This window comes from Pipistrellus hanaki (assembly GCF_964339955.1).
Source record: "Pipistrellus hanaki genome assembly, chromosome: 1".
Classification (NCBI taxonomy): Eukaryota; Metazoa; Chordata; class Mammalia; order Chiroptera; family Vespertilionidae; genus Pipistrellus; species Pipistrellus hanaki.
Genome location: NC_140503.1, coordinates 175,234,174 through 175,258,044, shown reverse-complemented (window position 1 = coordinate 175,258,044; position 23,871 = coordinate 175,234,174). Strand labels below are relative to the sequence as shown.

The following is a 23,871-nucleotide window of genomic DNA, read 5'->3' as shown; positions in this document are numbered from 1 at the left end:
TACAGATCCATACTGTGGGTGCAAAATACTGAGACAGTGATTTTTCAGCCAGACTGTTTCTCTCACTAGTCACTAGAATGCATGATTCTGTTAAGATGAACCCAATTGTATCATCATGGCTAGGAAGGAACTCAGAGCCAAGACCCAGACTGTAAGAGAACATTTATTTAGTAAATCATAGATGAAAAAAAAAAAGCAATTGCTAGAATAAATGGGCTTAGGAAGCAAGTTATAGAGGAATTGGAAGGGCCCTTAGAGCTTGGGAGTGAGGAAGGTAATGGTGATGTACCTGGGGCAGGGAGGGGGGAGGGAAAGGGAAGGTAGGGGCATGCTCCTGGGAGGGAGAGCGCCTTAGGCTCTCCATCCTAACGGTTTTAAGGGCGGACATTTTAGGGAGGTCCCAGGGGAAGAGCCCAGTAGGATATTCAGTAGGTTTCCAGGTGTGTCCTTTCAGGGCCAAGGTCTCCACTGATTGGTTGGCAGGCACCAGGACAGGGGGTCATTATTATTTTTTAAATATATTTTTATTGATTTCAGAGAGGAAGGGAGAGAGAGAAAGAGGAAGATACATCAATGATTTGAGAAAGTCATTGGTTGCCTCCTGTATGCCCTCTACTGAGGATCAAGCTTGCAACCTGGGCATATGCCCTGATTAGGAATCAAACCATGACCTTCTGGTTCATGGGTAGACTCTCAACCACTGAGCACACCAATGTGCTCATTAGCATACAAAAGACTGTTATCACTCAGAAGGTTCCAGGCATTTTAGGAGCCCAGTGCCAGGATACTGGGACACAGACTAAATATTTATATTTTATTATACCATAGCAATTTTGAATTTTTGATATTGGTATAATGAATGTAAGTTTTTTTGTGTGTGTGTTTTTTAATGGTTTAGGTAGACATTCTGTTCATAAACATATTAGAAATAAAAATCTAAGGATATAGTTTTTCTGAAAGAGTTATCCTATATTTCCAACTACTGAAAAAGTGTTACAAAATCAAGTCTGATTTTCTATTGTGAATATGCTACTATGGTTATAGCTATATAACAACGAAAATTAGAGCATTTAATTACTATAATTCATTGTCTCCAAATCCTTCAGTTTGGTGTTTTGAATTGCTTATTTATATAATTTTTAAAAATTAATGGAGGAGCCATAATAGTTATAATTTTGAGATAAATTTTTAAAAACTCACTATTATCATTTTATTTTAAAAAATAATTGCTATTTATTTATTTTCTTTACATTTTAAGCATTTCAATAAAGTTCAAGCTTTTATTAAGTATAAAAATATATTTAATAAATCTCATTTAATTATATTTTGTAAAATGAAATCTGACACACTATGAGCAAAACAATTATTATCCTAAAATGATTTCATTCACTTTAACATTGAATTTAATGTAGTTTCCCCTCATGAATAATTACACAAGGAATGAGTAATTTGGAACTATAGATTCCAAATATTAAATAAAGGAATTTGAATCACTTTTGAATTATTTTCAGGCAAATCATTTATTCAATACATAAACCAATTTTTATCCAGCTCCTCTGAGGTTTCTGCTCTCAAGGCATTTGCTACCACCTTTTATTCCTTCTTATTTTTGGTATCTGCTAACATCTCTAGATCTTCTGTACCTGCTCTTCTGCCTCTCCATTTTTTCACTGAACACGACCCCTTCATGTTCATGCTTTCCTCTTTGGCCAGTGTAGATCCTGCAGCCTCTTGAGAAAGGGTAAATTGAGCTTTGGTAGTGGCACTTCTACTCCCTGAAGTTTATGACAGAACTAAGACTAGAGTTTGTGTAATCTTCAGGGAAAACACTGTCAGCGAGGGGAAATTTTATTGTAGATCTTGAAGATGACAAAAACGGTCATGGATGAAATTTAGGATGTAGGGGAATTTGTTGATATTGGACAATGAGTTCAAAGGACAAGATGGAATTTTTAGGGAAGAAGGGATATGGTGGAAAGATGCATTAGAATAAGAGATGTACAAAGAAATGTGAGACTAAATGGAAGGAATAACCTGTAATCAATTATTTTCTTACTATTTTCTCACTGTTAATTGCCATCTTAGTCAATAATGTACTACCCAGGTCCCCTAGTTGGTTGACAACACTACTTACACTCTGCATTATATACATACTTACTAACCACCCAAAATTAAAAAAAATTGTAAGATATTATAGCTCAAGCTCTAATATTAAAGGTCATAAATAGACCATCCCTGACTGGCAAATTAAGGTCATAAGCTACTCAAATGGGCTAAAAACTTAACTTGCTCTGGAAGCCCTAATTCCAAGGGAATACCGAATTTAAGTAAAAACAACAAAAAGGTAACACATTCCAGACTAACTTCTCATTCTCCTATTTTCTAGAAATGCTTTCTAGCAGAAGTGTTACTTTGTTATAAAATATTATTTTCTTTACTTCATATTAAAATTGGTGAAAGCATGTAAGTCATAGTTACTTTACCGAAAGGACTATGTATTAAATCATTGGACTTGTAATTAAAAAGTGCAGACAGTATAGTGGAAAGTTAGGTGTCTTGAGCTGCTCAATCCAAACTTGAAAATTTCCTAATCTAATTTTCTCTTGGCTAAGTACCAATTGTTTGTTTTCTCCCATTTCATATAATTATGCATTTGTTTAAAAGGTCTGTCATCAAAGACCCTGGCAATTTATAAATGTGCTATTTTGGTATACATTCTAGAATCATGTGGAAAGTTGAGATTTTAAATGACACTTCAGTTTGCTAACACAAAACTCTCAATTTTGGAACTTAGATTGACACTCTAAGGTTATAATTTAAAACTTTTTAATTATGTGATTAAGTAAACAAGCCATGAGCATAAAAAGTAAAAATTTATCAGCACAAGAGTTGACATTAATGGATATTAATATATTACATATAGCAAGATGTGAGTTTAAAAAATGGCACACTTCTCTGTCATAGTCATTGTCAATGCAGTTCTCTGATTTTTCTGCCCTCTTTGAAGTTATCACATCTTGTTCCATTAGCTGTAGAAAAGTTTCTAAAATTGCCAGATCTGTCATAATACAATATATTGAAACAGCAAATATGCAGCATCTCACTTAATACTCATAAGAGCTCTGCTAGTAAAATTATTATGCCCTTTGGTTTCTACTAGATTTTCTCCTTTTGAGTGTTTTCATTTTTTTCCCTGTTAGCTTTCCTGTACTTTTTTTCCCCTTTTACTTGCTGATAAATAATTTGAATGCTTTTGTCACCGCATACATCTTCTCCCAGAGTGTTATATTTCTGTTAATTTTTTCTTTGTTAAAGGGAAATATATGAATTTAAATCATCAACATTTCCCTCTAGGTATGTTTTTTGAGGTCTTTTAACAACCCTTTTAAAAAAGGAGTAAAAATATTTTCCCCTTTATTTCATTTTATTTCTATTACTTTCTTTTATTTGTCTTAGAATTTTAAAATTCACTTTCTTTAACAACTTTAATCTCTTTGGAAGATATTTTGTTTTCTTTATATAATGAGACAAATTTCCAACATCATTTGCTAAAAAATATATCCTTTTTCTCCAGAACTCTGCTATCATGCTATCCTCTATGGAATTTGTTTCTGCACACTCTCTTCTGTTCCATGGACATAGACTTTATTCCTCTACTATTACCACATTATTACCAGAAAATGTTTAATATCTGACAGAATAAGTCCTTCCATTTTGAGTGTCTCTTTCAAAATTGCATTATACTCATAGACTTTTACTCTTTTTTCACTTAAATTTCAGAATCAGTTGTTAAAGTTCCTCTGATATATTTCTTATTGTTATGGGATAAATCCTTTGGTTTGTATTTTTTTATTAAATTATTATCTGTGTACATATTTTAACATTGCCCCCCCATGGGATAAATCTTAATCCTGATGTTTATGTGCCATTTTATGATGCTATTTAGCAGCTTATATAGGATTGTTATTAAGGTCTTAAGTAAAATATCCTTATATTTTATTTTTATTCTCTTCAACTATACTTATATGGTAATCTGATAACTTGTTTTTCTTCTTTACTCTTTAGTCCTAATCTATATGAGGAAAGACTTGTTTGTTACTTGAATATTAAAAAGCATATTGTAAAATGTATTAAGGCTAGGGACTTGGGAGGATGTAGCAGCAGATAGATATGTATGAATATTTTATTATTGATTTCTAATTTAATTTCATTCATCGGAATATATATATTTTGATTGATGATGGTTCTTAGTACTTTATTGAGGCTGCCCTTTGACCAAAAATGTGATTAATTTAAGATTTGTTATTTTGCTATTTAGAGCTTTTTTTATTTTTTTTTTTTACCCTCGCCTGAGGATATTTTTTCCATTGCTTTTTCAGAGAGAGTGGAAGGGAGAGAGGGAGGAAAAGGAGAGAGAGAGGAAGAGGGAGAAGGAGAGGGAGAGGGAGAGGGAGAGGGAGAGGGAGAGGGAGAGGGAGAGGGAGAGGGAGAGGGAGAGGGAGAGGGAGAGGGAGAGGGAGAGGGAGAGGGAGAGGGAGAGGGAGAGGGAGAAGGAGAGGGAGAGGGAGAGAGAGAAAGAGAAAGAGAGAAACAGAAACAATGATGTGAGAGAGACACACAGACTGGTTGCCTGCCACACACTCCCTGTCTTGGTGGGGAGTAGATCCCAGCCCAGGTACATGCTATTGACCAAGAATTGAACATGCCTTTGGTGCAATGGATGATAACCATTTCACATACTGGCCAGGGCTAGAGCTTTTTATATATCAACAAAACTGAATTTATTTATTATTTTGCTTAAATTTTCTGACATTTCTTAATTTTTAGCATATCTTAAATAGTTTTAAGATATTACACTGAAATTCATAGTAAGAGATTTAATTAGGAACAACACTATCTCACTGGGCTTCTATATTAAAAGCAGACTTGAAATAGAGATCTTGGGTCATTAATGAGGCCTAATCATTGTCCAAGGAACTAGCTTTTGTGCACCATCTATGCAGGGTGACTTCTTTACCGTGGACTTTCGCTGTTCGTCTGAATGATAGATCCAAAAATTCAGAGTTCACCTCAATAGCTCTTACTAATCAATGATAATCTGAGGGTCATAGACTAATCTTTTCTTTGTTCCATTTAACCCTAAAAAGATGCTAGTGGAGGTGAGTAAACTAAGGCTTATGAAGGTTGAGTTTTTTTCTCCCAAAAATTAAATGAAATGCATCTGCTTCCAATTGTGTTTCAGGACATCCCTTGGTTCCATTTATTGGAATCTTTAGTAAGTACTGACATATTTTAAATACTAAGTCATGCTCTTTTATGTTTTAGTTATTCTTAAAAGTAGTTTATAATAAGGTGTCTATTCACAGATGGGGCATGATGAATGTTTTTGCTACAAGTTGTGGAAACGAGAGGTGATGATACCATATGGTATGAGAAAGATTTTAACAGCAGTTCAACTTGTCAAAGCACATTCAGCAAAAATAAAAAGTTATTAACTTCCTGACATATTTTTCTTAATGTAAAAGTTTGTACATCTTCTAAGTTGAAAAAATAAATCATGAAAGAATGCAATATATTTGTCAAAGTACATCAATTCTCTGCATTCCAGTGACCCCATTTTATCAGCTCTGTAGTCATGTGTTCTAAAGAAAGTGTCAGTGAATTCTGAGACTTGATGTAAGTCTATAAAATAATGGCCTGATAATAGTAAGCCAGGAATTATTAGGATTCTGATTATAAGTACTAATCAGTAAAATATGTCAACATGTTGCTAATATTTTATAGATTTTGAAATGTAATTGATTAAAGTCAGAGTTTTCTTTGATCATAAGATAAAATTTTTTGAAAAGAAATACAACTTTTTTCTTTATATAGATATATTGCCAATTATTTCATATTTTTATTCAAGGTTTCAAAAGTTCAAAAACTCATAAAAATATTAATGAAGTTCAATTTTAGAACATTTATCTCTTAACGAATTTTAATGAACTGTTACTGTATGATTTAATGCCTTCTTTCCCCCCTTACTTTGTGATCAAATGATTACATTTAGAAAAACATTGCAGTAACTTAGTGGGCATTTTGACACTGAGGGTACATTGTATTTATGAATTAAATTTAGGTTTTTCGTGTAGTAAGAATCCAGAAAAACCTGGATTTCTAATTTAATGTTCATTGGGAATCTGGGTATACCTCATTTCAGTTGAGAATGTAAAAATTCATAGCATTTACTAAACTTAAAGAAACCTTACAATGAAACATTATATAATCTGAGGCTTTTTAAATGTAACTATTAAAGACCATTTGAGAAAGAGGCAGGGACTCCCTTTTCCTCCTTGGACTTCTACTTGGTATATGAATTTCCAACACCCTTAAAGGGGAACCTAGTCATAGGGTGTTTCTGTTTTTCCCTTTAGTCCTTTTTTAAGGTCAGAAGATTGATATACAACATTAATTGTAATAGCAAACATTTCTATAGTACTTGTGTATATTAAATTTGTGTGTATTTGCTTATTTTTGTGCGTGTTTAATAAAGGTGGAAGCCCTTTTACTTAATAAACACAACAGCTCTATGAAGAAAGTTCTCTATTCATCATCATTTCACAAAGGAGGAATCTGAGGCTCAGAGCAGTTAAATATTATCCCAAGGTTGCTGAGTTAGTAAAACGCTCAGCTGGCATTAAAGCTCAGACAGGCTGATTCAGAAGTCCATGAATGTAGTCACTATGATAAACTATTTTTCAGATATTAATATTAATAATCATAAAGTAATATTACTTGCTTGCAACATCAGATTCTAAAATTGTATATCTTATTTTTATGAAATCTACCAATTAATTTTATAATATATGGAGGTACTAAATTATAATAAGTTTGTAGCTGTCTGTGTACAATATAATAACTCATTATTCATTTTTTAATTGATACTTTTTTATATATAAATTAGTTCTTTATCCATATTTTTTGAGTCATAAAAACTTACATAACATTGAGTTGTGGATATAATATAATTAAAGTTTTATTAGTCATTGATTTAATATTTATTTATTCTGATTTATTATATTTAATTCTACCTAATTTCAGATATCCAGTTCATCAGCAGTGTGAAATCTGTGATTAAAAATTTAATATTGGTGTGTGCTCTCAAATCTGCAATATTATTATCAGGACATCGAAGCATTGGAATGAGAATGTTTGTAATATATTTTGTCATTTTTATTTATTTGCTTCATTTTCTCTTAATAAATTTCATATGAACAAAATGTAGCAATATATAGCTTTTAGTAGTAATATTTAATATCAATAAAACCCAGAGTTGAAATGTAATCATCTTCTCTGCTCTTTATAATTTTTACATTCATGTTACAACTTTCATATTTTTCTAAGAATTTTTAATATGTTTAATATTTAGTGATTTAAGCATATGACTTTAGTGAAACGTAATTCACATTTTCCTCAGCAATGCTGATTACATTCCAAATGACTTTTCCTTTTAATCTTCTTATAGTAGTCAAGAAGGAGAGGAGGTGGAAAATAATAATGTAATTTTAGGGTGGTATAGTCCCCATAATATAAAATACATTTGAAAGAAATATAAGGTAGTCAGGATTTCTACCATGTTGCTAATTGAACATTTTCCTCACAGTGAGATGCAAACATACAATTTTTAGATTTTTTTCTTTGATCATTACTCCTATAGCTGTACTATCTTAAATATCTCTTAACCACTGGGCAGCAAATTTCTTAATGCTACCTTAGCTGTTGCTACTTTGCCAGTCTATTCCGATTAGTAAATGCCTGGCCAATTTGAGACTTGAATAACATCCATTAAAACAGCCTTTCTCCATTGCCTGCTGAAATTTGTGGCTGGAGGATTAGTGTAAGTAAGGTGTTTCTTTCCTTCCTCTTTCCTCTGTTTCAAACATTCTGTGACCTTTGCAATACTAATGGGTCTTGTCTTTACTTTCCCAAACCCCTGGGTTGGTAGTATGGCAAAGCAAGGTCTCAGAGATCACTTCTAAGTGAAGTCTATTAACTTGAGTTGCTTCTGACTTCTTTTAGGATATGGGTAACTGGATCCTCTTAGTCCTTAGGTTTGGAGGCTCATTTTTGATTGAGGGTCAATAGGAAAAGCCCCCTCAACATACAGATACAGAAGTATTTATTGCCTTTTTTCCTTCTTTAAAGAATAAGGAGTAATTTTATCTTGAGAAGCTCACCCATATTACCTTTATCATTCTTGTTTTTTTCTTTATTGATTAAGGTGTTACATATGTGTCCTTATCCCCCCATTACCCTACCACCGCCACCACCTCCCACACATGCCCTAACCCCCTGGTGTCTGTGTCCATTGGTTAGGCTTACATGCATGCATTCAAGTCCTTTGGTTGATCTTTCCCCCTTACCCTCACCCTCTCCTACCTTCCCTCTGTAGTCTGATCGATGCTTCTCAATCTCTGGATCTATTTTTGTTTGTCAGTTTATGTTGTTCATTATATTCCACAAATGAGTGAGATCATGTGATATTTGCCTATCTCTGACTGGCTTATTTCACTTAGCATTAATGCTAGCCAGGTCTATCCATGCTATTGCAAATTGTAAGAATTCCTTCTTTTTTACCGCAGCATAGTATTCCATTGTGTAGATGTACCACAGTTTTTTAATCCACTCATCTGATGATGGGCCTTTATCATTCTTACCCATACCACATTCAAGGGAATTGTCTTTATCTCTTTGATATAATTCATTTTATACCAGGAAAAGTAAATTCAGCTGCATAGGAACATGGAAATATTTGTTTACTAATTAATATATATCATGATAGCTCTTTCTTGCTCTTCAACAAACCAATCAGCTAATTCCCCAGAAATTTCAGAGGATCCCAGAATGTATTAATCTTGAAGTTGATAAGATCAACAAATCCACTAGAGCCAGAAGCCATCCATTTTCCTTCACCTGTTGTGACTCTTCAGTGACCAGATCTTTTGTCTTGAGGATTTACTAACTTTCATTACCTCATCTTTCTTCACACCAAACCTTGCCTATCTCACTTTTTTTTTTTTACCATCTTATTATTTTTATCCATTTTTCTATACTATCTAGATATAATAGAAAGGAAATGTAATAAAAAAATTAACCATTTAAAATAATGTATCTCCTTTATAATAAATGTTAGGTTTAGAAAAACAATATTTTAACAAAGTTAGAGAAAGTATAGTGTGTAACAAAACTTGATCCTGTCCCTTTATCAACTGTCAATATTGATATGCTATACTATGTGTCTTTATATCATAGCATTAATTTATGAATTAATATTTTAGTCAAGAAATCTATTCTCTTGAAGATGTATTTTGAACTATGCTTCTATGGTGGGGTAAATGTTAATAGCCCTTTTTGTGCTTTTGAATTGTTATAAAACATATAAGTATATGTATAATTATTATCTATGCAGAGACCCATAGAATTTTTAATTTCCATTCTAATGGTCACTTTTAAAGAAATCATGTGACATTAACATTTAAATAAAGTTATTAATTTTAAATGTTAGTAATAATAAAACAAAATGTTTCACAGAAGAAAAAATGTATCTGCCAAAGAAAACACTGTTTTATTTGTTTCTTCAAAATTTTATATACAGGTTATCTTATTTTCAGCAAATGATCTATTATAACTTATAACATATAAGTTCCTGTTATCATCTGCTAAAAACATCGTAGGCCTTTGTGTCAATATTTTTATAAAATCTTTGAAAAGTTGAAGTAAAAGTTATTTAGTCATATATCCTGGAATGAGATTTTATTTCAATCAACCTGTATTGGTAAATCAGAATGAAAATTACTCAGCTTGATAAACTAGTTTCATACGTAGATGTTTCTCTTTTAGAATCAAAATAATGAATCAAGAGTGTATAGCTTTGCCAGCATAACTGGTGGCAAAATTGCAATCAATTTAATTTGGATTTGGTGGAGAGATATTATAAAGGTAGATTCTCTAAGCCAATAAAATATCTGACAAAATGATGGAAGGCTCTGACATATTATGGATAATCTTTCGTGATCTCCAGATTTTGAACCATTGTATATTATTTATGTCACTCTGGAGTAATATTAATGAATGACTCTTTTCCATTAGCATGAATATTTATATTGGAGATTTCATATCGCTAAAATATAAAATTAAATGCCTTATTAATTATTACAGGCTAAGCTACTATAAAAATACTCTATACCTCATTTTATAAATCTTAAGAAGGAGGTCGTCTACATCTAACATGGTGGTTCCACATCAATGAACAGTTTCAACTGATAGGTCTCGGGCTCTACTGTCACTTTCTTCTAGCAAAAGGGGAGGGGGAAAGTGACAAGGGAAGCCCAGTTCCAGTCCTTTAATTAGCATGACCCAGAAATGTCACAGCTCACGTCTCTTCACATCCCAGTGGACACTACTTACACACATGGCTATAGCCAACTGTAGGTGGAGGTGGATTTACAGTATTTCTTATTGACTGGTACACCTGGAAGATCCCCACTGTCGCCAACAAATATGGCTGAATTGCACCCAGATATCTCTCCTTTTTATTTTTACATGAAAGGCAAAACACCTCACTGTGCAAGTATTGTATTCTATTTTTTGAAACATTTACATAGCTTAATGCAGATTTGTAAGCCATTTTGGCATGTCTCCCTATATGCGAACTTCTATAAATTTCTTTACTTGACATTGTACTATACAAATTAACGTAGAAAGAGCCATTCCTATCATGAACTTGTCATCGCAGATGGGGGATACTGATGCGATGAGAATGCATGTAATGGAATAAATAGCATGTTATTTTCTATGACTTTTCAGTGTTACTACAGGCACAGTTTACAACTGTTCAATATGATCAATTCTTAGAAATACTTTTCTCTTTATCTTTTATACCTCCATGGCATTATTTAAATATTTTTTAGAATTTCACTTTCTTGCCTAAATTTTTTTTTTGTTTAATATCCTAGTCCAGCACTGTCCATTAGAACTTTCTGAGGATAATATGGCAGCTATGGGAGTTTTTGAATAATTGTAATGTGACTAGTGTGACTAAGGATCAAAACCTTATACTTTATTTCATTTTAATGAATTTAACTCTAAATAAACCCATGTGGCCAGTACTTGCCATTTTAGACTACACAGTCACTGCCTGTGCCATCCATAAACTCATTTCCACCGCATCTCTTTTACTGCATAATAATACTAAAACGTCCTCAAATGGATTTAGATACTCAACATTTATTATTTGGTGCTTTATTCTTTGGGGGAGAAATTCTATATTTTCAGTGCAACTGTAGCTTTGAAAACATAATCACTATTTAATATTTACTGAACACAGCACATATGTGCCAGGCACTGTTCTAGCACTTTATGTGTAATATATCATTTCATTGTCACAAGAAAGTTAGTTGATAATTATCACCATTCTGTAGATGCATAAACTGACAAAGCCACTGGTTGACATGTTGCCTAGATCAAACAGCCAGTAATTGGTGTAAATCCCAGCAAAATGGCTTCCAATCTGTAGCTCTCACTCCATTCTTTCCTGTTTTCTTTTTCTGGAGAGGGAGGTTTTCATCAGCAGTGTTCTTTATTCAAAGTGCATCACAGTTGAGGCCTGTCTGAAAGCTTATTTGTATATGCATAATATCCGAAACCATAGCCTCTGGCAAGAGGTATGAGAAAAGAGCAGACAATTTTTCTTCCTTTTCTCTCGAAATGCACTGAGCAGCATCTGTGTTTGTGAAAAGATGATCCACAATGTTCCTTACCTTTACTAACCTAGCACTGGGGTCTTAATTTAACAGAATGATAATAAATTAGTAAATATAAATAATAACGAACAGGTGCTGTTTGTTTGCTCCTATTACCACACAAGATTATTCAAGATTTTTTTTTCTTAGTGAACTAACAGAAAGGATTCTAAAGCAGTCAGGATCAATTCTTTTCAAAGGGCTGTAATGTTCAGATTTAACACAGGTCAGTTATCTGCGAGTGAAAATTACTTATTAGTAGGTGCCTACTGTCCATAATGAAGTAATCTTACCTACCAATATTACAGAATAAGGATACCTTTAGGTGACACGGAATCTCTCATTTTAAGTATGCCCCCAAGCCTTTTTCAGATTGCTCATAAGATTTCTCATTCTCTAGAGAAATGTGATCTCTAAGAAATAAATGTCTCTGTCAAGTCACAAGTAATATAAGCACAGGATGAAAAAAAATGGATTTTTTTTTTTTTTAGTCTCATAAGGGATATTACAGTTTTGTAAAATTGACTTTATTCCTTATTATTTAAGTTCTCCTGGTCATTTTAGAATTTACCTTTTGGATCTAAAGGGAAAGTTATGATGCCTCTTAGGGAGGTGGGGGACAGAGGCCTTCGGGAACCAGGACGATATTTTTCATATGAAATTCTTTGTCATAAAATGCTAATGTTGGTGTTCTTGTCTTTATGTCTATGCATTCTGTAGCTATGAGGATAACAGACCCTTCATCAAGTAAGAATGACCTGAATGGCTGATAAATCCCATTTATCAGTGTGGTCCCATGAACCAGCTGTCAGATCTGTACTGAAAATTCATTAGAGCTTCTGTCATTCACAGAGAGGCAGAAGAGCAAACTGTGCAGGAAATAAAAAAAAAATTAAAAAAACTCAGGCATACAACTTCTTTGCAGAATTCATATGCTGCAGGTGTACTGCCAAAAAATAAAAAAAAAATAAAAAAATCTGCTTCACCTCTTTTAATTGGATATCCTGTGAATTCCATGCCACAGTAATAGTAACTCGTGTGGCACAGGCTCTTGATAGCTCTCCCTTCATTGTGATGTGCTCCTCTGTACGGTTCGTACTCATTTCTGTTGTTTGGTTGGACATCATTCATCTAAAAATTGCTTTGTCATTTAGTCATATATCTTTAAAATGATCTATGGGTATAAAACTACCCAATTGCAATCGATATTAATGACTTTCTATTTTAACTGTCCAAAAAGGGAAACAATGCTCCTTGAAAAATTAAATTTTACATTTGCAATATTATCTCTTTCAGTTTGACCCATGTCACTTGATTCATGAGCTCATTTTTTTTTTATAAATGGAGTTTTTAAATTTCTGAAGCAAAGCTATAAGTCTGTACTAATCAAATAAAAGTGAACATAAATGTTCATATTTGGGGCTTTTTCCACTTGAACATTTTTAAAATTGCATGCCCTGCAACACTAGCCATAAGACTGGCAAACTCTTGGTGACCTTGTTCCGGACTTTCAGTTTGTTCTTCTGGTGAAGAGTCCTTTGTTTTCATTTTTCCAATGCCATTCCACTTATTTCTTCATTCTCTTGCTTATTTTTTTTCTTTAGAAATTGGGCTCATTGCAGTTTTATATTATCAACTGTTAGGCCCATAATGTGTTTTCTAGTGGATAATAGCTGATTTGAGTGTTTTATCCTATCATTTTATTTCTAAATCTAAGTAGCATTTTGCCTGATTTAATGGCAATTCATCCCATTTTTCCTTTTTCCAATGTCTGTAAGAAGCTGAGAGTTTCCCTTGAAAGTTCCCATATCTGGATCTAAATTGTAGTCTAAAATATAAATGTCTAAGATGTTTTCTAAACCATATAAGCATGCCACATACAATTGCAAGCTTCCTTTATTTAAGAATGTTAATGCTAAATAGCTCCTTGATTATAAAGGCATCATGGCATATTTTATAATAAAGCATATTTAATGAAAAAAATAATGTAAATGTTTTAATTAATACATGCTAAATGTAGTGGGTCTTTAAATCTGAAATATAGTGGCTCATGTTGTTAAAAAAAAAAAAGGTAAATGTTTGAGATTAATTTGAATAAGACTTCAATCATATTTGACTTCTTTGGGACCATATCTTTCTTAAGATGTAGTTCTCTGAAAAGTTCATTAGACCAAACTTCAGCTTGTGGCAAACAAATGTGATTTTCACCCCTTGATTTTGCAAAGTTTTAATCCCAGTAAACAGTTTTTTCGTAGTGTAATGGAGGTTAACAGACTGGTGAAAAAAACTACTAGGGTACCCTACTGAAGGAAGGTATACTACAGGGAAAGGGAAGAGAAGGTTAGTTCATGAGCGTACAGCGATATAGACTGAGTTGGTCCTATTTTCCTATATTCTTAGAGAGGAGTTGAGAAGGATTACATTTCCAGTTATTGGATTCCTATCTACTGGAAGTACTCACTCTATGCTGATTGTAAATACATAACACATAAGCACAAATACATGGACTTTTGCTACCCGTTGATTACTATTGTGAATGGCAGCTTGAAGGAACGAGGGGAATGGAGTGAGACTGAGAATTTGCCTTTCATTCTGGACTACTTTGTTCATACCACTCCATCCCCATTCTCAGCTTCATTTTTCTCCCTTGAGTTCACAGACACTTCAAAGAGATGAAGGTGCCTGAGCCTTTGGGCTTCTGTTCAACAAAGCTGCCAATTGCCTGATTTCTGATATCTAGTCCAATGTAATGTAGAATATATATTAAATATATATATATATATATATATATATATATATATATATATATATATATACTGTACATCTACATACATGCTAATAGAACTTTTAAAATTCATACATGTATTCCATATACTGGTTCCTTCTAATAATAGCTCTGTTTTTATCAGTAAACACTAAAAACTTTATGAAAAAAGAGGAAATATGGAAAAATGGGGTAAACGTGTATCAGATGAAGCACTAATGGAAAGAGTCCAATCAAACAGATGTTATTACACCAATGAGACCAGTGGAGACTATCATAGCTTTATAGACTTTTTTCTCCCCTGCCATTCATGATTACATCTCCATGTCATTTACCTATGTGCTGCGAATACATGAAAAATCTAATAGTGCAAGTCTGCTTTTGCTTAAATGAATTTCTGTGTTCATAACATTTTCATGTATTAATCCCTCAAACTTGAAAAATCGTATCTCCATAAAAATCTTATAAAAAGTACTTATACCACCTGTCTTGCATTTTCTGTCAATAAAACTCTCTGTAACATTTTTTCAGTGTCAGTTTTCTTGATATGATATGATTGGGTTCATTAAAAGCCAATTATTTGATCACCCTTAATGTTTTCTTCTCTCTACAGGTCATGGGTCATAGGTGCAATAGCCCTTCTCTGCCTCCTGGGATTGACCTGGGCCTTTGGACTCATGTATATCAACGAAAGCACAGTCATCATGGCATATCTCTTCACTATTTTCAATTCTCTACAAGGGATGTTTATATTCATTTTCCATTGTGTTCTACAAAAGAAGGTAAGCTAGCATTCTCTATTTAAGAACAAATGGCCTATATCTCAGGATAGTAAAGCAACCATAACAAAAATCATTCTTGATATGTTTTCCTCTAACAAGTATGTTACTTCATTGATTTAATTTTTTTTTAAATAGTAAAGACAAAATATAAGCACAATAGTTGGTAAATGTGTTTAACTGGAAAAAAATAGACATGTAGTTTGATTTGGACACTGCACAAAACTTTATTCTTGTGGACTGGAACTTATAGTTCTGTTTTTTAAATAAATACTAATATTTTTATTGGTAAATACATGAAATTTGTATAATAAGCAGTAGCTTTTCTAAGACGTTATGGAGGTATGGTATGTGTATACATACACACATTATGTATATATGTATACATATAAATGGCATGGCATAGACAATATATATTTTTTAGTTTCTTTAAAAACTAGTTTTTATCCACTATAAAATATAAATTTATAAACATTTCATGATAAAATAATATTTATATATATTTTAAGTATATTTTTTATTATTTTAGAGAGGGAGAGGGAAAGAGAGATAGAAACATCAATGATGAAAGAGAATCATTGATCAGCTGCATCCTGCACGCCCCTACTGGGGATCGAACCCACAACCTGGGCATGTGTCCTTGTCTGGAATCAAATCCTGGACCCTTTAGTCCACAGGCCAGTGCTCTACCCACTGAGCCTATCTAGCTAGGGCATATTCATATTTTTTTAATGAATGATGTAGTACTTAGTAATGGTCTCTATACTTCTTTTCTCTAAAAATATTTTATAAAATCTAGGAGTCAGATGATTAGGATGCAGTATTTAATTTTATACTAGTCTACTTCGTGATTTTTTTTTCACATCTACAAGGACCTAAAATATTCATGTCCAAAGTTAATTTTAGCAACAAAATACTTTTGTTAAAATTTTTAAACCTCAATATTGATTATCTCATCTTATACTCTTTAACTCTTAAAAATATGATATTTGACCTGACCAGTGGATAGAACATCGGCCTGCACATTGAAGGGTCATAGATTCAAAGGGTCAAGGTCAAGCACCTGGGTTGCAGGTTCGATCCCTGACCCTGGTTCAGGCTCCTGAAGGAGACAACCAATCAACATGTTTCTCTCACATGCATGTCACTCTCTTTCTCTTTTTTCTCCCTGCCTCCTCCTCCCTTCCTTCTACTCTGTCTAAAAAGCAATGGAAAAAATTCTTCAGCTGAGGATTTCTTTAAAAAATAGTATTTATAGTTTTGAGCACATAGTTAAGACTATCTGGGTCTGAATCCTAGTTACTCCTTTTAAAGCTTCTGTGACTCTGGGAAAGGTAATTAACCTTTCATGTCCTAGTTTCCTCATGTGTAACATGAGGTAATAATTACAAGATATTGAGAGGTGGGCCTCAAAATGAAATGGCAAAATGTTAATTTTTTTTCTAAGAAAGAGATATTAACTAAAATTTTTATTTGGAAATAAAGAACAAAAATCTCTTTCTCTTTATATTTTTCATTTTAGAGACTGATGGGAGGTAAAACAAAACTTGAGAAGGGTGTCTGCAAATACACATCACTGATATAACTAGAAATTGAATTTGATATCCAGGTAGAGATATTAAACCTCACAATCCAAATCTAAATCTAGAGAGTTTAACGTATTTAACTTATTTAACATTGAAATTTTCAAAAATAATATGTCAAGCTCGATTTCATGATTCATTAGAACAGAGTTTAGCAAACTACAACTCTTTAGCCAAATTTATTAAGCTGCCTTTAATATTTTACAGCCCATCAACCAAAAAATGACTTTTACATTCTAAGTGGTTATATTTAAAATTTAAAATAAGTATGTGACAACATTCTTAGTTTTGCCTCTTGGGTTACAAAGCTTAAAATACTGATTGCCTGGCCCTTCATGAACAAAATAGTCAAATCCCTACATATAAACATTATTTTATGATTTATAATATTATAATAATATATAATAGCATATTGTTCTTTCAACCATTCTGTGTTTGAAATTTTGAAATTTTTCTGGCATTTTTATTGGCATCAAGAACATGGCCCAAATCAGTGAGCATAAAGAACATAAAGTTATTGTCCTCCCCCAAAACACCAACCAGGGACTTCTCTGTGAAGTAACAGGAGTGGTCTTAGGAGATTTTTCTTTGGTTCTTTTATTTTTAAATTGAGATGTAACATCCTTTAAATTTAAGGTTTGCAGTATGTTCATCTGATACACATATTTCTTGTGAAATGTGTTACCTCCATCACCTCAAATAACTTCTATTTCTTTTTTGCGGTGAGAACATTTAAGATCTCCTCCCTTTGCAACTCTCGAGTATACATGGAGTATTGTTACTATAATCGTCTTGTCTATTAGATCCCCAAAACTTATCCGTCTTCTAGCTAGAAGCTTATAGCCCTTGACCCACATCTCCACGTCTTCAACCCCAAACCTCTAGCAACCATCATTCGACTATGTTTATGAGGTCCGCTTTTTTAGATTCTGCATTTGAGATCATACAGTATTTATCTCTGTCTTAGTTCACTTAGCAAAATGCCCTCTGGGTTTATCCGTGTTGTTGCAAATGGCAGGATTTCCTTCTTTCTCATGGCTGAATAGTATTCCATTGTATGTATGCACCATATTGCATTATCCATGCATTCATTTATGGACACTTTGGATGTCCCCTTGGCTATTGTGAATAATGCTGCAGGAAATGGGGATGGGGTGGGGGGAGGGTGCGAATATCTCTTCAGGATTGTGATTTCATTTCCTTTGGATAAATACCCAGAAGTGGGATTGCTAGGTCGTATGGTAGTTCTGTTTTTAATTTGTAAGAAACTGTCATACTGTTTTTCGTGGCTGTGCCAATTTACGTTCAGACCAATAGTGTACAAAGGCTCCCTTTTCTCCATATCCTCACCAACACTTATCCCTTATCTTTGAGATGATTAGTATTCTAACAAGTGTGATGTGATATCTCATTGTGGTTTTAATTTGCATTCCCATAACTAGGGATGTTGAGCATCTTTCATACTGGCTATTTGTATGTCTTCTTAGGATTATTGACTATCCGTGACATCCATCCATCTTTTAATTGCTATTGATTTGTTTGAGTTCTTTATATACTTTGGATATTAACCCATTATTAGATATATGATTCAAAAACATTTTCTTTCATCCTGTAGATTGCCATTTTATTGTGTTTGTTTCTTTTTTTATTGATTGCTTCTTTTGCTGTGTAGAAGCATTTTAGTTTAATGTAGTTCTATTTATTAATTTTTGCTTTTGATATATTATCCATAAAATATTTACTAAGACCAATATCCAGGTGCTTTTCCCATGTATTTTTTTTTCTCTGAGTTTTATGGTTTCAGGTCTATGTTTGTCTTTAATCCATTTAGTTAAATTTGGTGAGTTGTATAAGATAGGGATTCAATAGTTGTATAAGATAGGGATTCAATTTCATTTGTCTACATGTGGTTTCCAGTTTTCCCAACACCATTAAGTGAAGAGCTTGTCCTTTTCCTATTGAGAATTCTTGGATTCCTTGGCAATTATTAGTTGACCATATATGTAAGGTTTTATTTCTGGGGTTTCTATTCTGTTGGTCTTTGTGTCTATTTTTATGATAATATGATACTGTATTATTAATAATATAGACTTATAATTTAGTTTCAAATCAGGAAGTGTGATGCCCCTTTCTTTGTTTTTTTCTCAAAATTGTTTTGGCTATTAAGAATCTTTTGTGGATCTGTACAAATTTTAGGATGCTTTTTCTATCTCTGTGAAAAATACCATTGGAATTTTGATAAGAGATTGCATTTAATTTATAGATGGCTTTGATTAGTTTAGATATTTTAAAAATAATAATTCCTTTTGGAGATTTTTCTTAAGCCATCTTTTTGAATTTCAAAAATATGTCCCTGCTAATGTAGTTGCTCATACATTTTCATTAGAGAAATGTGGAATATTTCATTTTTTAGCTATTTTTAATAGGGTTCAACTCATTAACAAAAAATCAAATGCTGAGTTGTCATTTTTTTTAAAATATGGATTGCATAATTGTGTCACTAGTATTTCCACTGATGACATTAAAGTTATCACTTTTTCTTTTGTTATGCATTAAATTATGTGTTACATCTCAGTTTCAGAACTATTTTATTTCTGATCTTAGTATATAAAAGAAATGTTCCATTGGTAAGGCATATTTTCTTTCCCATCTTCTTATTCTAAAACAACCCCGCATTGAAAGAATAACATATTTTATTGGGGTAAGGTGGAATATCATGTGAAATAATAGGTTAGAATATGCAAATGATTTAACAATCAAATAACTTTTATTGTAATTTAAAGAAAAATATATAATGGATATGGTCCAGTAAGCAATATAGCTAAATGTAGGACTTGGCATCACTAGGTATCTTGATATGCTGATTATCTATATAATCAGTTCAGAACATTTAACCTTTGTTGGAAAATGTAAATAATCCATGATTCATTATACAATACTGCTGCCTTTGTAATAAGAAAGTGTTTTTCTTTCTTCTCTCTCTTTTCTCTTCTCCTCACTCCAAAAATATTTGTTTAGATTTAAATCACTTCATTAAAAAAATACTTTCTCTTCTAAAAAGAGAAATTAGGAATTGAGTATATTAGAGGGAAGAAACAGTAAGATGTAGGTTATGATCAAAGTTTAAGTTCATGGAAATGCTTCATAAATTCAGTACAAATTAATAAACTGTAATTGATAGTGCTTACCTTTATGTAGAGATTATTTTAAGCTCTCTCAAATCTAATTAAAATAGCTGTCTTAAATTTTTCCAGGTACAGAGAAGGAATAACCCCATTAGATTACTTAAATAATCATATTAATAATATAAAGCCTTCTTTGGTGATATTAATGTTAAAAATGTGGTCTCCTAGAACTTTCTGATCACAAAACATCCATGAAATTTTGACTTTTTTCACATAAGGCACATTTATTAACCTTTTTAGTCTTTCAGTTTACTTTTATTACTTAACATTTTCAGTGTCCTTATCCGTAACATGTAGGTAATAATTATTTTCCAGAGTCATTACTTAAGGGGCCAAGGACAATTCCTGTCAATTAGTGATTAAAAATTAGAAGAATGTTTATTCCACCCTCCCAAAAACTCACACATACCTAGGATACACATGTATGTGGGCAAAAGCTTATTTCTTTAAAAAATAAACAAAATGTGAATTTTCTGGTAAATATTGAATAGAAATAAGTATTACTTATTATTGATAAACTAGAGGTCCGGTGCACAAAATTCGTGCATGGGGATGTGCCCAGCCTGCACCCTCTTTAATCTGGGACCCCTTGAGCGATGTTCGACTGCCCATTTAGGCCCAATCCTATAAAAATCCAGGACTGATAGCTCCCAACTGCTCACCTGCCTGTCTTCCTGACTGCCCCTAACTGCTTCTGTCTGCCAGCCTGATCACCCACTAAGAACTCTCCTGCCAGCCTGACTGATGCCTAACTGCTCCTCTGCCAGCCTCATTTCCCCTAACTGCTCTCCCCTGCTGGACTAGTCCCCCAACCCAATAACCATCCCTTATAACCCTGGGTCTGCCCAAACCGCCCTCTCCTGCAGGCCTGGTCCCCCCGAAACTGCCTCCATGCAGTCCTGGTCCCCCATAACTGCCCTCACCTGCAGGCCTGCCCCCCCCATTACTCTCCCCTGCGGGACTGGGCACCCCCAAATGCCCTTCCCTGTAGGCCCGGTCTCCCCCAACTTCCCTTCTCTGCCGGCCTTGTCATCACTAACTGCCCTCCCCTGCAGGCTTGATCACCCCCACCTGTCCTCCCTTGAAGGTCTGGTCCCTCCCAACTGCCCTCCCCTGCCAGCCATCTTGTGGTGGCCATCTTGTGTCCACATGGGCCAGCCATCTTATATGTTTAAGTGATGGTCAATTTGCATATTACTCATTTATTAGATAGGATGTAGCATGGAAGAGATTGATTAAAAAACAGATAAATACAATATTAAGTATCTTAAAGATATGTAATTTGGCATTTCATATCAAAGAATGGCCTCAAAGATTAGTACATCATGCCTCTCTGTTTGGCTCACATGCTCCTCAACACTTAGAATGCCTTTGTCTCTTTTATCTATCCTTTCTTTCAACCCAGTCTTCTAAACTGATAATTCCAACCTATCCTTTGAAGAGTTTCTCAGAAGTCCTCTTTTCTGAGAAGCCTTTCTTGGTCCACTGCCTGGTGACAGCAGGCACTCCATATTCTTGTTCCTTTTTCAAAACAGTCATTCCATACATGCAAGTTCTTCAACCTAATATGAGTTCATTCTTTCCCTAAATTGCTACATCTGTGCTAGAATAAAACTTTAGAATATTAAGGTATAAAGTTTTAGTTTTGATTACTAATTTTAATATATCACTCACTTTCTTTTTTATTATAAATAACATTCTTCAAAAATATATACTTATAATTACTTTCAAATAAAATTAGATTGGGATATTACATTGTCACAAGTTGTGGAAAGATGAATTCATGTGAAGTTGGTATATAATATAAAGAGCTAAGAGTAATGTATGTACCGTGTTACTTCATAATGAGTATAAATTTGTGGATGTATAATCAACCAATTGCATGCCCCAGAATGTGTTTTAGTTAATGGATACATGGTTGGAATTGTTTTTTTCTGTTGGTAGTGGAGGTATGTTTTAGGGCAGTAATTGTTAATTTTTGTGTTATGTTTGATAAATACACAATAATAAAAAAAAATTTCAACATGATAAAAGTTTCCCCCTAAATAGTTGATATAATAGTTTACTATTTTCAAAAAAAAACTACTTAAAATATTTTCTCCTGTGTTTTAGACTATAACTGGATTAAGAATTTAATGAGCTATGCTATAAAGAAAAGCAACCATATTTCTCTGTGATTCCTGAATAGAACTATTTTAATAATATACATTTTAAATATTTTGAATCTTATATTCTGAAGTTGCACATTTGATATCTTTTAAGAGAAATAAACTTCAAAGAAATATAGTACATTTAAAAGAAATGCTTCCAGGCCAGTAGGGCTAAATTGTTGTACGTTGACCCATGAGGGTTCCATTCCTGGTCAGGGCACATGCCTGGCATTCAGGCTTGATCCCTAGTAGGGATTGTGGAGGAAGAAGCCAACCAATGATTATCTTGCATCATTGATGTTTCTACCCTTCTATCTGCCTCTCTCTGAAATCATTTTAAAAACATTAAAAAATGCTTAAGCCTAATGCATTACTTTTTGCTGTTTTTAAATACTTTCTCTCTCTGCTCTTTTTCTCTCACTCTCCCCCTCCCTTTCTTAGCCCCACTTCTCTGTGTATAAATTCCTTGCTAAGACTTCTGGGTAAACCCAGTTGCACCAATAGGATACTTCATATCAAATTTATAAGCCTAAAAGAGCATCTAGAGGAGTCTTACATTTTGGTTCATTCATCTAAGAGGTATATTGTTATGGTGTAATTGAAAGTGTGTGTTTTGAAAGTCTCTAAACAAAATATCAAGTTAAATGGTATGAATACCATTATTTTATATTCTGAAAATATGCTGAACAAACTTTCTTGTGTCTGTATGGCAAAGAAATGATTATATTATCTAAAAATAAAACTCATATATTTTATACCATAGTTCCTGGCTGAAATGAATGGCTTGCTAACAGAAGTCACATTTTAATTGGCTAGGTACGAAAAGAGTACGGGAAATGCCTGCGGACACATTGTTGTAGTGGCAAAAGTACAGAGAGTTCCATTGGCTCAGGGAAAACATCTGGTTCTCGAACTCCTGGACGCTACTCCACAGGCTCGCAGGTAAACCATATTTATTAAAACAAAATACCTTTCACCTATATTTTGTTATGGAATGTTGCCCTTTTTTGATCAGCTCTATTTTCTATCCCAAGCGTTTAACACATCAACTTTTAGTGTGTCTCACACAGGCATGATTATAGTAAAAATTTAAGAAACCAAATGGCAATAAAATAAAAAAAATGTGGGGGTCTAAGTTTGTGTGACAATTATTTCAAATTGGTTCAGTGGACTGAGTCCAGTGGTGGGAAAGAAGTTGGGCATTTCAACCAAAATTATTTTTTAAAAAATTAATATTTTACATATGTGATTCTTGAGTTAATTGCTTCTTTAAACCAAGGTAATAATCCTCTATCACATACTAAAAGTATTTACGTATTAAATGGTATGCTTAGTAAAGACAGTTATAACTCATAACGTGTTGTTGGCTGATTACTTGAAGAACTTGTCAGGGGAGGAAAGGATGCTATAACAGCTTTCTTGTTTAAACTAGTCTAAATGCTGCTGCCATCAGCCCAACACTAGACAGAGTAGCTGCTCTGTCCCTCATCAGGGAAACTCAACTTTTAGGTAACCTGTCAGTCATTTGTCCCAGGCCACAGTGTATTAGGCTAACACTAAAATTTCAGCAACTTGAGGAGACTAGAATGAGCCATTTAGATAAAGACATGGCATTATGTGGGTCGTG

General features: G+C 33.3%; 1 protein-coding gene across 36 annotated transcripts in view; it reads left to right on the top strand.

Moving 5' to 3' along the window:
* Nucleotides 1-23,871, top strand: part of ADGRL3 (adhesion G protein-coupled receptor L3) — a 723,514-nt gene that overhangs the window by 666,195 nt on the left and 33,448 nt on the right. For 21 of the 36 annotated variants that reach the window (XM_084885599.1, XM_084885586.1, XM_084885612.1 and 18 more), the window contains 3 exons: nt 12,504-12,530; nt 15,161-15,329; nt 23,061-23,186. In XM_084885599.1, coding sequence (XP_084741725.1) covers nt 12,504-12,530; nt 15,161-15,329; nt 23,061-23,186 — 322 coding nt within the window. The remainder of the gene's footprint in view (nt 1-12,503; nt 12,531-15,160; nt 15,330-23,060; nt 23,187-23,871) is intronic. The other 15 variants (XM_084885600.1, XM_084885614.1, XM_084885611.1 and 12 more) reach the window with 1 other exon arrangement.